Source organism: Tamandua tetradactyla, chromosome 4 (assembly GCF_023851605.1).
Source record: "Tamandua tetradactyla isolate mTamTet1 chromosome 4, mTamTet1.pri, whole genome shotgun sequence".
NCBI lineage: Eukaryota > Metazoa > Chordata > Mammalia > Pilosa > Myrmecophagidae > Tamandua > Tamandua tetradactyla.
In genome coordinates, this window is record NC_135330.1 from 26,253,023 (window position 1) to 26,267,433 (window position 14,411).

Genomic DNA, 14,411 nt, shown 5'->3' on the forward strand with positions numbered 1-14,411 from the left:
CACCCTGAATGAGGCTGAGAGCAGAGAGGGACTTAATCCTCCCATAAATCTGTTTGACGGGAGGAATAACTGTTATTCTCTATCCCTTCCACCCCTTTCCTATTTTTTTGCTGCCCCAGGTATACCACCATTTACTCACCTCTCTGTCTGTCTTTCCCCTCAGGCCAGGAGGCGCCAGAGTGATACTGCGCTGCTCAGAAACAAGGCGCTGTGCTCCACATGTCGAGAAATAAAAATGGTAGGCAAGGGGGTGACAGAGACTGGCATGGACAGAGATTGATGGGGTCCCTTGTGGGGAAGGCCTTGGTGAAGGCTGCACATTAAGAGCTGTTGGCCCTGGGAGTACCATCAACTGACACAATCTGTTAAAACTTTCCCATTATCAACTGGGCAAAAGTGAACTAAGGTAGGTGGACAAGAGGGGAGAGATGAGATGAGCCACTTTGCTTTGGGCTCCTAGGATGAACCTCATAGAGATCCAGGGGTTTATATCTCCCCGACATAACACACATTCGTACACACACACACACATAACTCTCTCCACCATTACAATCATCAAACCAGTCACTTCATCTTTGGTCCATCATTAACTCAGTCTGCACCTCAGGAAAAAGGATAGGGAGAGGTTCTATAGTAGTTTTTAGGTAGCGGGAGATGGCACCTTCCCTGGATATCTCCTTGATGTAGGATATCAAGGGGAATGTGGAGGGGACAAGGATGAACTTCTGTCATCTGTCAGAGTTGCTGAAGAAAGAGGTCTGCTAGGAAAGCTGCATCTGGGTCAGAGTTAGGACTAGGGTCAGTTTCAGAATTAGGTTTAGCATTATGAAGGTTGTTAGTCGGGTTAAGGATTGATCTCAGGTTGAAGATTAATTTAGTTAAATGGTTAGGTTTAGGGTAGGGGTTGGGGAACGATCTCTTCAACTCTGAGATCCTAAGATTCTCCTCTGACTTGAGGAGGAGGGTGAGATTAGAGGTGCAATAAGAGGAAGGGCAAGGAATGAAAGAAAACCAGGAGACCTAAGAAAAGGCTCCTTCAAGGAGTTCATGGCAAAAGTGCCTCAAGCTAGTTGGATATGGAAAAGAGCAGTAGCTCTGTGAGCTTTTGTGTGGGAATTGGAAATTTAACTGAAGCCACTGGCAAATGTGTACCTGAATGTTACAATCAATTTCGATTTTCAACAAAATTAGGAGCACTGTGTTCAATTTAAGCATTGACTAGAGTCTAAGAATCTAGATTGGATTTCTTCTGGTCATCTTATTCCTGGAATCATGTGCATTCATATTTAGAATGTGCTGACTTTGGGCCTGAGCTGGCCTTGGCCAGCTGGCTTGCTTGGAATTTCAACAGCTGTCCTCTTTCTCAAGACCTCTTTTCTTTCCTTTTCCCTGACAGAAGTGGAACCACACAATGCAATTTTAATGTTTGCTGCAGCTGGGCTCTACAGCAAACAGTAGACACCCTCCCTCCCTATAACAACTCCACCACCACCATCTTCCAAAAGGAAAAGCCTCCCAAAACACAAGTTCCCAGAGCCCCTTCCCTACTCTGTCAGTACTAGTGCATGCAGAGCCTTATGGAAAACTTGTATAAGGTTAGAAAACAACAGAAAAATACTTTTGCTTCACTATATGCAGTAACAGCTCAATATCCTTCCAGGGGGAAGGACTGCAGATCTGACATCCCCTTTCTTAGCAGCAAGGTGAACAGAAATGCTGGGGAATATATGAAAGACTCCTGGAAAAAGAAGGGAATTTCCTCAAACTGATAAAGGGCAATTTATGAAAAAAACACAGCTAACCTCATACTTAATGGTGAGAGACTGGATGAATTCCCCTTAAGATCAGGAAAATGATAAGGATGTCTACTCTCAACATTTCTGTTCAACATTATATGATACATTCTAGCTGGGGCAGTTAGGCAAGAAAAATAAATAAAAGCTATCTGGATTAGAAATGAAGAAGTAAAATTTATCTCTTTTCACAGATAGCATAATCTTATATATAGGAAATCCTAGAGTCCACAAAAAACGATTTAAAAATTAATAAACAAGGACAGCAGGATTGCAGAATACAAGATCAATATACAAAATTTAATTTACTTCTGTACACTTGCAATGAACAATCCAAAACTGAAATTAATAAAACAATTCATTTACAATAGCTTCAAAAAAAATAAAATAAATTCAACAAAAGAAGTGTAAGATTTGTACATCAGGTGACTTCTGGGAAGATTGCCAAATAGAGTAGCTCAAGATTAGCTCTGCTCCCTGGAAAAGTTAGAGAAGGGACAGAACGGTGACTGAGGCAGCGATTCAGGAGTGCAGCTGAACTGGGAGAGCCTTCTGCAGCACATGGGACAGCTCTGGTTGCCGAGGCTGAGGAACTGAGAGGCAGAAAACTGGACCCTGACACAGAGGTGTGGAGCCTGCAGGAGTGCATGGACGGAAGCTGGGGACTAGGAAGTAAGCCAGGCTGCATTCCTTGGGTGCACTACTCTCACCAGCGTAGCCCTGAGACTGGTGACTCACCCCACACCCCATGCACCTGAACCCTGTCACCCACTCCCATTCCTGGCACTCCATCACCACTACCCCACCAGCCCCTAGTGCATGTACCTGCCCACCCCACCCCCCACCCCAAGTGCAGCCCAACCCATCTCTTCTGCACCACTCCCAAGCACTGCCTCCCCCTCCCTGTTCCCTGCAGGCTGTTTCCAGCACAAAATGACTATGGGCACTGACCTCCATACCCAGGCTATCCCTGCCCCCCTGCTCGCAGTGTCACACAGCCTCACCGTGCCTCACCCTGAGCTCTGTGTTTCAGTTTACAGCACTCCTAGAATCATGCATGTGCATGGACCCCCAATCATGTCATTCAGCTCAGGGAACCTCAATTTACAGCAGTCCTAGAACTGTGCATGTGCACGGCCCTCAGCCACACTGCCCAGCACTGAGAAAGTGCTGACCTGAGCCACTGGGTCACATCTGCCCCCAATCTGCAAAGGTATAATGCCAATCTGACGCCACAGCTCTGCGCATGTGCACAAAGGGCCCTGAGACTTAGACCAACGCACACCACCCCATACCCTGCTCCCTGCTGTATAACCATCCTACAAACACAAGGCCTTAGACTACTGAAAGAAACCAACTCCCAAAATAAATCAATCAAGATATTTACATGCCACGAAGACAGCAGAAATCACTAAGCATATCACAATGCAGTCAGATATAGCCCTGCCTGATGACCAAATTAAAACACCAGAGGAGAAACAGACATTGGAACAATTAATCAAAGATGTTCATACAACTCTACTTAATAAAATAAGTAGGATAGCAGATGATATAAAGGAGATCAAGAAGACAGTAGAAGAGCATAAAGAGGAATTTGAAAGAATAAATAGAAAAATAGCAGATATCACAGAAATTAAAGACTCTGTTGACCAAATAAAAAACATACTAGAGGCACACAACACCAGATCTGAAGAGACAGAAGAAAGAATAAGTGATGTAGAGGACAGCATAACCGACTTTGAAGACTCAAAACAGCAAATGGCAAAAAAAAAAAAAAAAAAAAAAAAGAGAAAGAAAAAACTTGAATTGGATCTCGGGGAAATGATAGACAAAACAAAGCATGCAAATATAAGAATCATTGGTGTCCCAGAAGGAGAAGAGAGGAGTAAAGGGCTAGGAAGAGTAGTTGAGGATATAATTGGAGAAAACTTCCCAACCCCCATAAAGGACATAAATACACAAGTCAAAGAATCCCAAAGATCTCCAACAGAATAAATCCAAATAGGCCTTCCCCAAAACACATACTAATCAGTCTGTCAAATGCTGAAGATAAGCAGAAAATCCTGAAAGTGGCAAGAGAAAAGCAATCTACTACATACAAGGGAAACCAAATAAAACTGAGTTGAGGCTACTCAACTAGCACCCTGGAGGTGAGAAAGCAGTGGTATGATATATTCAAGATTCTGAAAGAGAAATACTTCCAGCCAAGAATTCTGTACCGGCCAAATTGTCCTTCAAAACTGAGAGAGAGATTAAAGTTTCCACAGACAAAGAACTCCGAAAGAATTTGTCAACAAGAGACTGGCCCTACAAGAAATACTAAAAAGAGTTCTGCTGGCTGAAAAAAAAAAAAGACAAAAGAGGAAGGTCTGGAGGAGGGCACAGAATTGAAGAGTACCACCATGGGTAAGTTAAAGAATGCAAAGAGAAAGAGGGAAAAGAATATGTAAATCTGACAAATAAAATAAAAAAGATAAGCTGGTGTATTCAAGAAACACCTTTTCAGTAATAACTTTGAATGTTAATGGAGTGAATGGCAGAATGGATTAAGACACATAATCCAGCTATGTGCTGCTTACAAGAGACTCATCTAAGACACAAGGATACAAATAGACTGAAAGTGAAAGAATGGAAAAAAGATTTTCCATGCAAGTTGTAACCAAAGAAATCAGGAGTAGCTATACTAATATCAGACAAAATAGACTTTAAATGTAAAGACATCATAAGAGGACACTATATACTAATTAAAGGGTCAACTCATCAAGAAGATATAACAATCATAAATGTTTATGCTCCCAATCAAGGAACTCCAAAGTACATGAGATAGACATTGGCAAAACTGAAGGGAGTGATAGATGGTTCAATAATAATAGTAGGAGACTTCAATACACAACTCTCCTCTATAGATAGACCAATCAGATGGAAGATCAACAAGGAAATAGAGAAGTTAAATAACTTGACAAGTGAATTAGACCTAACAGACATATATAGCTCATTGCACCCCAAAGCACAAGGATATACATTCTTCTCTAGTGCTAATGGAACATTCTCCAGGATAGATCATATGCTGGGGCACAAAATAGGTCTTTAGAAATTTAAAAACACTGAAATTATTCAAAGCATTTTCTATGATCACAATGTGATGAAGCTGGATATTAATAACCACCAAAGAATGAGAACATTCACAAATATATGGAGGTTAAATACCACACTCTTAAACAACTAGTGGGTCAAAGAAGAAATTGCTAGAGAAATCAGTAGCTATCTGGAGATGAAAGAAAATGACAATACAACTTATCAGAACTTATGGGATGTGGCAAAGGCTATGCTGAGAGGGAAGTTTATTGCCCTAAATGCCTATATTAAAAAACAAGAAAGAGCAAAAATTGAGGACTTAACAGAATACCCGAAGGAACCTGAAAAAAAACAGCAAACTCACCCCAAAGCAAATAGGAGGAGAGAAATAACAAAGAAGAACAAAAGACTGACAGAGAAAAAAAGAGAAAGGATGCAAATAAACAAAATCAGAAACGAGAAGGGGTGCATTGCCACAATCCCTGAAATAAAACAAATCATAAGAAGATACTATGAACAACTACACGCTAACAAACTAGACAACTTAGATGAAATGGACAAATTCTTGCAGACATGCAAACAAGCTACACTGACTCTGGAAGAAATAGAAGATCTCAACAAACCAATCACAAATAAAGAGAGTCAATCAGTCATCAAAAATCTTCCTACAAAGAAAAGCCCAGGGCCAGATGGCTTCACCCGGGAATTTAATCAAATCTCATAAAAAGAGCTAACACTGATCCTGCTCAAACTTTTTCCAAAAAATGAGGAAAAAAGGAACTCTACATAACTCATTTTATGAAGCTCATGTCATTTTAATATCAAAACCAGGTAAAAACCCTATAAGAAAGGAAAACTACAGGCCAATCTCCCTAATGAACATAGATGCAAAAATTCTCAATAAAATATTAGCAAATTGAACCCAACAACACATTAAAAGAATTACACATCATGACCAAGTGGGATTTATACCAGAAATGCAAGGATGGTTCAACACAAGAAAATCAATTAATGTACATTAACAGATCGAAAGGGAAAAATCACATAATCATCTCGATTGATGCTAAAAAAGCATTTGATGAAATTCAGCATCCTTTTCTGATAAAAACATACCAAAAGATGGGATTCAAAGGTAACTATGTCAATATGATAAGGGGACTATATGAAAAACTGATAGCCAGCATCGTACTCAATGGATAGAGACTGAAAGCTTTCTACATAAGATCAGGAACAGGATGGATGCCCATTGTCACCACTGTTATTCAACATTGTGCTAGAAGTTCTAGCTAGAGAAATCAGGCAGGACAAAGAAATAAAAGGCATCCAATTTGGAAAGGAAGAAGTAAAACTCTCATTATTTGTAGATGATATGATACTAGATATGGAAGATCCTTAGAAATATACAGCAGAGTTACTTGAGCTAATAAACAAATTCAGCAAGGTGGCAGGAAATAAAATTAATGCGCATAAATCAGTAACATTGCTATACACAAGGAATGACCTAGCTGAGGAGTCAGTTAATGAAAAAGTTCCATTCAAAATGGCAACTAAAAGAATCAAGTACTAAGGAATGAACTTAACTAGGGACATAAGGACTTGTACACAGAAAACTACATAACATTCCTAAAAGAAATCAAAGGAGATCTAAATAGGTGGAAAGACATTCCCTACTCATGGATAGGAAGGCTAAATATGGTTAAGATGTCAATTCTTCCCAAACTGATCTACAGATTCAACACAGTACCAATCAAAATTCCAACAACCAGCTTTGAAGACTTGGAAAAGCTAATAACCAAATTCACTGGAAGGGAAAGAGACCTGAATAGCTAAAAGCATCCTAAAAAAAAGAAGAATGAAGTGGGAGGATTAACACTCCCTGACTTTAAAACCTATTGTAAAGCCCACAAAGGTTAAAACAGCATTGTACCAGCACAAAGATAGAAGCATTGACCAATGGAATTGAATCGAGAGCGCAGAAAGAGACCACCAAATCTATAGTCAACTGGTTTTTGACAAGGTCCCCATATTCTCTGAACTGAGACAAAATAGTCTTTTCAATAATTGGGCATGGAAGAACTGGGTATTAATTGCCAAAAGAATGGAAGGAGACTATCTTACACCCTACACAAAAATTGACTCAGTGTGGATCAAACACCTAAATATAAGAACTTAAAGCTTCTAGAAGAAAATGTAGGGAAACTTCATCAAGACCTAATAATAGGAGGAAGCTTCCTAAAGTTTATACTCAAAGCACAAGCAGCAAAAGAAAAAATAGATAAATGGGAATTCCTCAAAATCAAATGTTCCATACCTTAAAACACTCTGTCAAAAAGCTAACTCAATGGGAGAAAATATTTGGAAATCACATATCAGACAAAGGTTTGATTTCTTGTATATACAAAGAAATCATACAACTCAAAAACAGAAAAACAAACAACCCAATTATAAAATGGGCTACAGATATGAATAGGCATTTTTCTGAAAAGTAAATACAGATGGCTCAAAAGCACATGAAGAGATGTTCATTTTCATTGGCTACAAGGGAAATGCAGATCAAGACTACAATGAGATACCACCTCACACCTATGAGAATGGCTGCTATTAAACAAACAGGAAACTATAAATGTTGGAGAGGATGTGAAGAAACCGGGACACTTATGCACTGCTGGTGGGAATGTATAATGGTGCAAACACACAATGGAAGACTGTTTGTAGGTTTCTTAGGGAACTAAATATCAAGTTGCCTTATGACCCAGCAATAGCACTACTTGGTGTATACCTAGAAGAGCTGAAAGCAATGACACAGACATTTGCACACCAATGTTCATAGCAGCATTATTCACAATCAGCAAATGATGGAAACAAACCAAATGCTCATCAGTAGATGAGTGGATCAACAAAATGTGGTATATACATACAATGGAATATTATGCAGTACTAAGACAAAATGATGTCCTAAAGCACATGACAAAATGGATGAGCCTTGAGGACATAAAGCTTAGTGAAATGTGCCAGACACAAAAGGATAGATACTGTATGATTCCACTTTTATGACCAGCATAAAGGTATAATCACAGGCTTATATTACAGAATATAGGGGATGTAGAGATACGCAGAAGCTAGAGATGGGTGGGCCATTAGCTAATGAGGTTGAACTCCAATGTAAGGGAATAGATAGGAGTGAAGGTGGTTCTCTAGTGGGTCTATAAGTAATATTACCATATTGAAGATGAACAAGATTGAAAGGGGTTGTATAGACCTACATGTCCCACTGAAATATAAACTATTTCTCACAAGAATTACTTCAAAATATTGTTGTACAAAGAGTGTTTAAGTCCAGGGTACTGGGGGGAAAATTCTATTACATGCTATGAGCTATGTTCAAAAGGAAACCATTAGCACTACCACAGAAACAGCAGAGGTAAATAATGGGGGGAAAGACAAGAGTTAAGATTTCTGATTAATTAAATTAATTAAAAAGAGGTTTAGATTTCTTATTTGGCAAGGATGTGTTCATTGTTTTCCTTTCTCTTGGGAACAATGAAATTATCTAAAATTGAGAATGTTGATGGACTGTGGACTATGGGCCCTGTATATGATGCCTGATGAATGCAGGTGGCTGAAGGATCCACTGACAAAGAAGTAGATTGGCAAATGATGGTGTATACTTAATGAACGAAGGTTGTGCTGCATGCAGTGGAACAAAGCTCTGAGGCATGCAATGCTGTGAATGAACATCACATTGGGTGAGACAAAAGCCGGAAACAAAAGAACAAGAATGGTATGATCACCTTTAGAAAATGCTTTCAAGAAAACAGGGGCCTAGATTGTAAGCTTTTAGAGCAGACACATTAAATCTAGAGTGGTGATTAGTATTTCTGGATTTTGAGAGGCTGTTTTATATATATATTATATAATTATATATATTATAATTATAAAATTATATTTATATATATATAATGTATGTATATGATACTTAGAGACACGAACGAAGTTGAACAGGTTGGGGTTAAAGTAATTCAGAACATAGGAGTAAGGAAGACAGTGTCTATATTTTAGAACCACACATACTCTTTGAGATCAATTGAAGAAAGGTTTATTTGCTCTAGGACGGATTTTTTCTATAGTGCATAATCTAATTCAACTTATCTGTATAGCTCATTTGAACAACTGAAACACAGGGAGCCCAGAATAAGAAAGAGGTCCTTAAATCCTGTATAGATTATTGTAATGCCTGGATACATCCTAGAGTATATTAAGCAGATAATCAAAAAGTATTGGCAAAGTCCCCTGAGAGATGGGAGAAAGAATATGGCAGTATTAAACCTTACCATCAAGGAACTCCCTGATACTGTGTCAAACTTTAGGGACACCCAAATTAATAAGCCATGCTCTTGATCCTGAGACTTACTCTTGTGAAGCTTATGTAGGTAGCAGAGAATCTTAGAATACCTATAGGCATGCCTAAGAGTTACTTCTGGAGGACCCCTTTTGTTGCTCAGATGTCGCCTCTTTTTAATCCCAACTTTGCAAGTGAAATCATTGCCCTCCCCCGTACATGAGACATGGCATCCAGGGTGATAGTCTCCTTGGTGATGTGGGAGATGACTCCCAGGGATGAATCCAGACCTGACACTGTGGGATCAACAATTCTATCCTGACCAAAAGGGGAAAAAAGAAGTGTAACTAATAAAGTATCAGTGGCAGAGAGAGTTCAAATAGGGTCCAGAGGCTAACTTAAGCTCTTGCATAAGTTAGATCTTGCTACCTATCATAACCTACCAACCTCCAACCAGGACCATTCCAGCCAATCCTGAAGAACTCCTAGGGCAATATATAAGATTCCACAAGTGTTCCATGCACTAGAGTAACTTTCCAGAAACCTACATCTTCCAAATGGGTCCTTGGTTCAGATAAGTCCTGAAACCTAGCCCAGCTTCTCCAGATCATCAGATAGTTCCGTCTTCCCACCCCATATTAGTGACAGACCCTTCCAATATGAAAAATTTAGAATTGCCATAGCCCAAACACCCCTAAAGAGAGAGATGGAAAGATCAAAGGTAATGGTGGAGTTATACAGAGAAGATAGGGCTTAATAAATGAATATGAATGCTGAATCATTAAACTGATATCTCTTTTAGTCTCCAGTATTTTAGAACAGCTAAAAGTAGAAACCTAAAATTGTGGAATTGTAACACATGTCAAAGTCTGAAATATGTTCTACAACAATTGTGATGCTGCACTTTGAAATTTATAGCTTTTTTGTATATATGTTATTTTTCACCAAAAAAGAAGGAAAGTCAATTGTGATGATAAAAAAATATTTAAGCCCTCTAGCCTCCTATATTCTAGAGCAGCGAGAAGGAAAAATATGAAAGGATCATATGGTAGCCCATGACAAACTCTGGAATCTGTCCTGTAACTACTTGTTAAAGAGTGCTTTGAAAACTATTCCTTTTTTATTTCCTTGCTTTGTATATATGTTATACTATACAATAAAAAAGTTAAAAAAAAGATTTGTACAATAAAACCTATAAAACATCATTGAAAGAAATTAAAGGAGACCCAAATAAATGGGAAAAGATCATTTGTTTATGGAATATACAGAAGATGATATTTTTAAGATGGTAATTTTCCACAAATTGATACATCGATTCAGCAGAATCCTTCTCAAACTCCCAGATGACTATTGTGCATCAATTGACAAGCAGATCTTAAAATTCATATGGAAATATGAGAGACTCAGAATAGCCAAAACAATCTTGAAAAAGAACAAAGTTGGAGGGCTCACCCTTCCTGATTTCAAAGCTTCTTGCAAAGATACTGTACAGTACTGACACAAGGATCAACTTATAGATCAATAGCATAGACCTCAGACACCAGAAATGAACCATTACGTTTATGGACAATTGATTTTTGACAAGGAAGCCAAGACAATTCAATGTGGAAAGAATAGTCTCTTCAACAAATGGTATTGGGACAAATGGATGTCTGCATGAAAAAGAATGAAATTGGATCCCTCCTTCATACTGCACACAAAAATTAACTCAAAATGGGTTAAAGATCTAAACATAAGGACTAAAACCATAAAATTCGTAGAAGATGTGTTAGTTTGCAAGCTTCCAGATGCCAAATACCAGAACTGGAATAGCTTTTAAAAGGGGGAATTTAATAAGTTACAAGATTATAGTTATAAGGCTATAAAAGTGTCCAACATGAGGCATCCTGGTAAAACTACCTCAGTTCAAGGAAGGCTGGTGGGTCGGGAACACCTCTGTCAGCTGGGAAGTCATGTGACTGGCATCTGCTATTCCCTTGCTCCTGGGCTCTATTGCTGTCAGCCTCTGTCCCTTTGGGGGTTCCTCACTTTGCTTCTCTGGGGGATAGCTTTCATCTCTTGGCTTCCCTTGGCTTTCTCCAGATTCTGACTTGCTCAGCATCTCATGGTGATGTCTGTTGAACTCCAAGCATATCCAAACAACCATGTCTCTGTTCTCTGAAGTTTCTGTTCCCCAGTCATCTGCATCTGCTCTCTTTGTTGGCTCTGGGGCTTCTCATTTCTGGCTCTCTCCAAAATGTTTCCTCTCTTAAAGGATTCCAGTAAACTAATCAAGATGCACCTGGAATGGGTGGAGTCACATCTCTCTCTAATCAAAATGTCACACCCACAATTGGGCGTGTCACATCGTGTGCCAGTTTGAATCTGTAGTGGACCCCAGAAAAGCCATGTCCTTTAATCCTCATTCAGTATTGCTGAGTGGGAGCTTTTTTATTGTTCCCATGGAGATGTGACCCACCCGATTGTGGGTGGTAACTTTTGATTAGATGACTTCCATGGAGTTGTGACTCCATCCATTCTCAAGTGGGCTTGATTAGTTTACTGGAATCCTTTTAAAAAGGAAGCATTTTGGAGAAAGCTTCAGAACAATGGGAGAGCAACAGAGCAAGGTCACAAGAACCACAGAGTCCACCAGCCAGAGACCTTTGGGGATGAAGAAGGAAAACACCCCCAGGGGAGCTTCAAGAAACAAGAAGCCAGGAGAGAAAGCTAGCAGATGCCACTATGTTCACCATGTGCCTTTCCAGCTGAGAGAGAAAACCTGAACCTCATCAGCCTCCTTGAACCAAGGTATCTTTACCTGGATGCCTTAGATTGGACATTTCTATAGCCTTGCTTTAATTGGGACATTTTCACAGACTTAGAACTGTGGGCTTGCAACTTAATAAACTCCCCCTTTTAAAAGCTGTTCTGTTTCTAGTATATTGCATTCCGGCAACTAGCAAACTAGAACACATCTCCATGGAGATAATCTAACCAGATGTTTCCAACCAAAGGTATTGAATCAGGATTAAAAGAAATGGCTGCCTCAACAAGATTGATTTAGGATTAAAACATGGCTCTTCGGGGGTACATAATACTTTCAAGCTGGCAGAGAAGAAAACATAAGCATAAATTTTTGTTGTCTTAGTTTAGGAAGTTTCTTAGATATGACATCTAAAGCACAAGAGATAAAGGAAAAAATAGGTAAATCAGACTTCATCAAAACTAAAACTCTTGTGCTACAAAATATAACTCACAGAATAGGAGAAATACTCGCAAATCATATATCTGATGAGTAACCAGACATATGATTCTGGTACCAGAATATAACTCTTACAACTCAACAATAAAAAGACAAAGAACCTAATTTTAAAATGGGCAAAAGATTTAATAAACATTTCTCCAAAGAAGATGTACAAATGTCTAATAAGTACATGAAAAGATGCTCCATCATCATTGGTCATTAGAGAAATGTCAATCAAAACTGCAGTGAGATACTATTTTACACCTACTAAGATGGCTGTAATTAAAAAAATAGACAATAAAAAGTGTAGGGTGAGAACATGGAGAAATTAGAACCCCAATGCATTGCTGGTGGGAATGTAAAACAGTCTGACTATGTGGAAAAACAGTTTCACATTCCTCAGAAAATTAAACATAGAGTCATCATAAGACCCAGCAATTCCACTCCTCAGTTTATACCCAAAGCGAATTCAAAAACATATCCAAAAACTTGTACAAGAATGTTCATAGTAGCAATATTCATAATAGCCCCAAAGTGGAAACAATCCAAATGTCTTTCATTTTATGAATGGGTAAACAAAATTTGGTAGCCATACAATGGAATATTATGTGACTAAAAAAAGAATGTAGTACTGACAATACATCCTACAATGTGGATAAACCTTGAAAACATTATGCTACATGAAAGAAACTAGATACAAAATGGAACTGATTCCATTTATGTGAAATGTTCTGAATCAGAAGATTCATAAAGACAGAAAGTAGATTAGTGGTTGCCAGGGACTGGGGGGAGAGGTGAAAGGGGAATGACTGCTAATTGGCATGGAGTTTCTTTCGAGGGTGATAAAAATGTTCAGGTGATGATTGCACAACCTTATGAATATACTAAGAACCACAGTATTTTACATTTTTAAAATAGTGAATTTTATGGTATGTGAATTACATCTCAATAAAAATAGGTTAGCACTTGTATTAGTTAGGGTTCTCTAGAGAAACAGAATCAACAGGGAACACTTGCAAATATAAAATGTATGAAAGTGTCTCACATGACCACAGGAATGCAGAGTCCAAAATCTGCAGGGCAGGTTGTGAAGCCGACAACTCTGATGGAGGGTCTGGATGAACTCCACAGGAGAGGCTTACCAGCTGAAGCAGGAATGGAAACAGTCTCCTCTGAATCCTCCTTAAAAGGCTTCCCGTGATTAGATTAAGCATCACTAATTGCAGAAGACACTCCCCTTTGGCTAATTACAAATGGAATCACCTGTGGATGTGGCTGACATGATCATGATCTAATCCTATGAAATGTTCTCATTGCAACAGACAAGCCAGCACTTGCCCAACCAGATAAACAGGTACCACAACTTGTCCAAGTTGACACATGTCCCTGACCATGACAGCACTAGAAACATATTTTTTAAATAAAAGCATAAAATGAATGTATCTCAAAAAAAAAATTCCTCAGTAGAATCTGGCATGTATAACTACTCATATTCCTGCTTAACCTGGGACCTTAACCATTAAGTGTGGAAGAAATATCTGTGGATGATTATGGTTGTGAATCACCAGAGATAGCTTCCTTGGTTTTCTGCATGATTATTGCCTCAACTGTCTTTTTTATGTACGTGCCTCAAACAGCTTATCTTCCCCTTCAGACACTTATTTTGTAGCCCTTCTATTATTTGCATTGGTCTCTCATGAACACTTTCAAAGTGCCTGAAAAGTTGGGTTGTCAAGCTGGACATAACATAGTTAGGCATCCTCTAATATATATATCAATTGGTTCCAGAAGTTTACGTAATTCCATTCATTTCAACAAATGTTTATTGATTGCCTACCATGGGCCAGATACTTGGGCAATGCCTCAACTGAAAAATAAAAATGAAAATAAATCAAGAACATCAGTCAGAAGGAGAGCAATCCACTGAATAAAGGTGCTGGGTTGCCAAGCACAAATCACACAGCACTGGATGCGACAA

The 14,411-nt window shown here is 38.8% G+C and overlaps 1 protein-coding gene across 2 annotated transcripts in view; it reads left to right on the forward strand.

The window, feature by feature from the left end:
* Window positions 1-14,411, forward strand: part of C4H1orf105 (chromosome 4 C1orf105 homolog) — a 60,669-nt gene that overhangs the window by 29,582 nt on the left and 16,676 nt on the right. Inside the window, exon 4 of one of the 2 annotated variants that reach the window (XM_077156986.1) lies at window positions 164-205. In XM_077156986.1, the coding sequence (XP_077013101.1) occupies window positions 164-205 (42 nt within the window). Of the gene's footprint in view, window positions 1-163; window positions 239-14,411 lie in introns of both variants that reach the window. The other variant, XM_077156985.1, reaches the window with a different exon arrangement.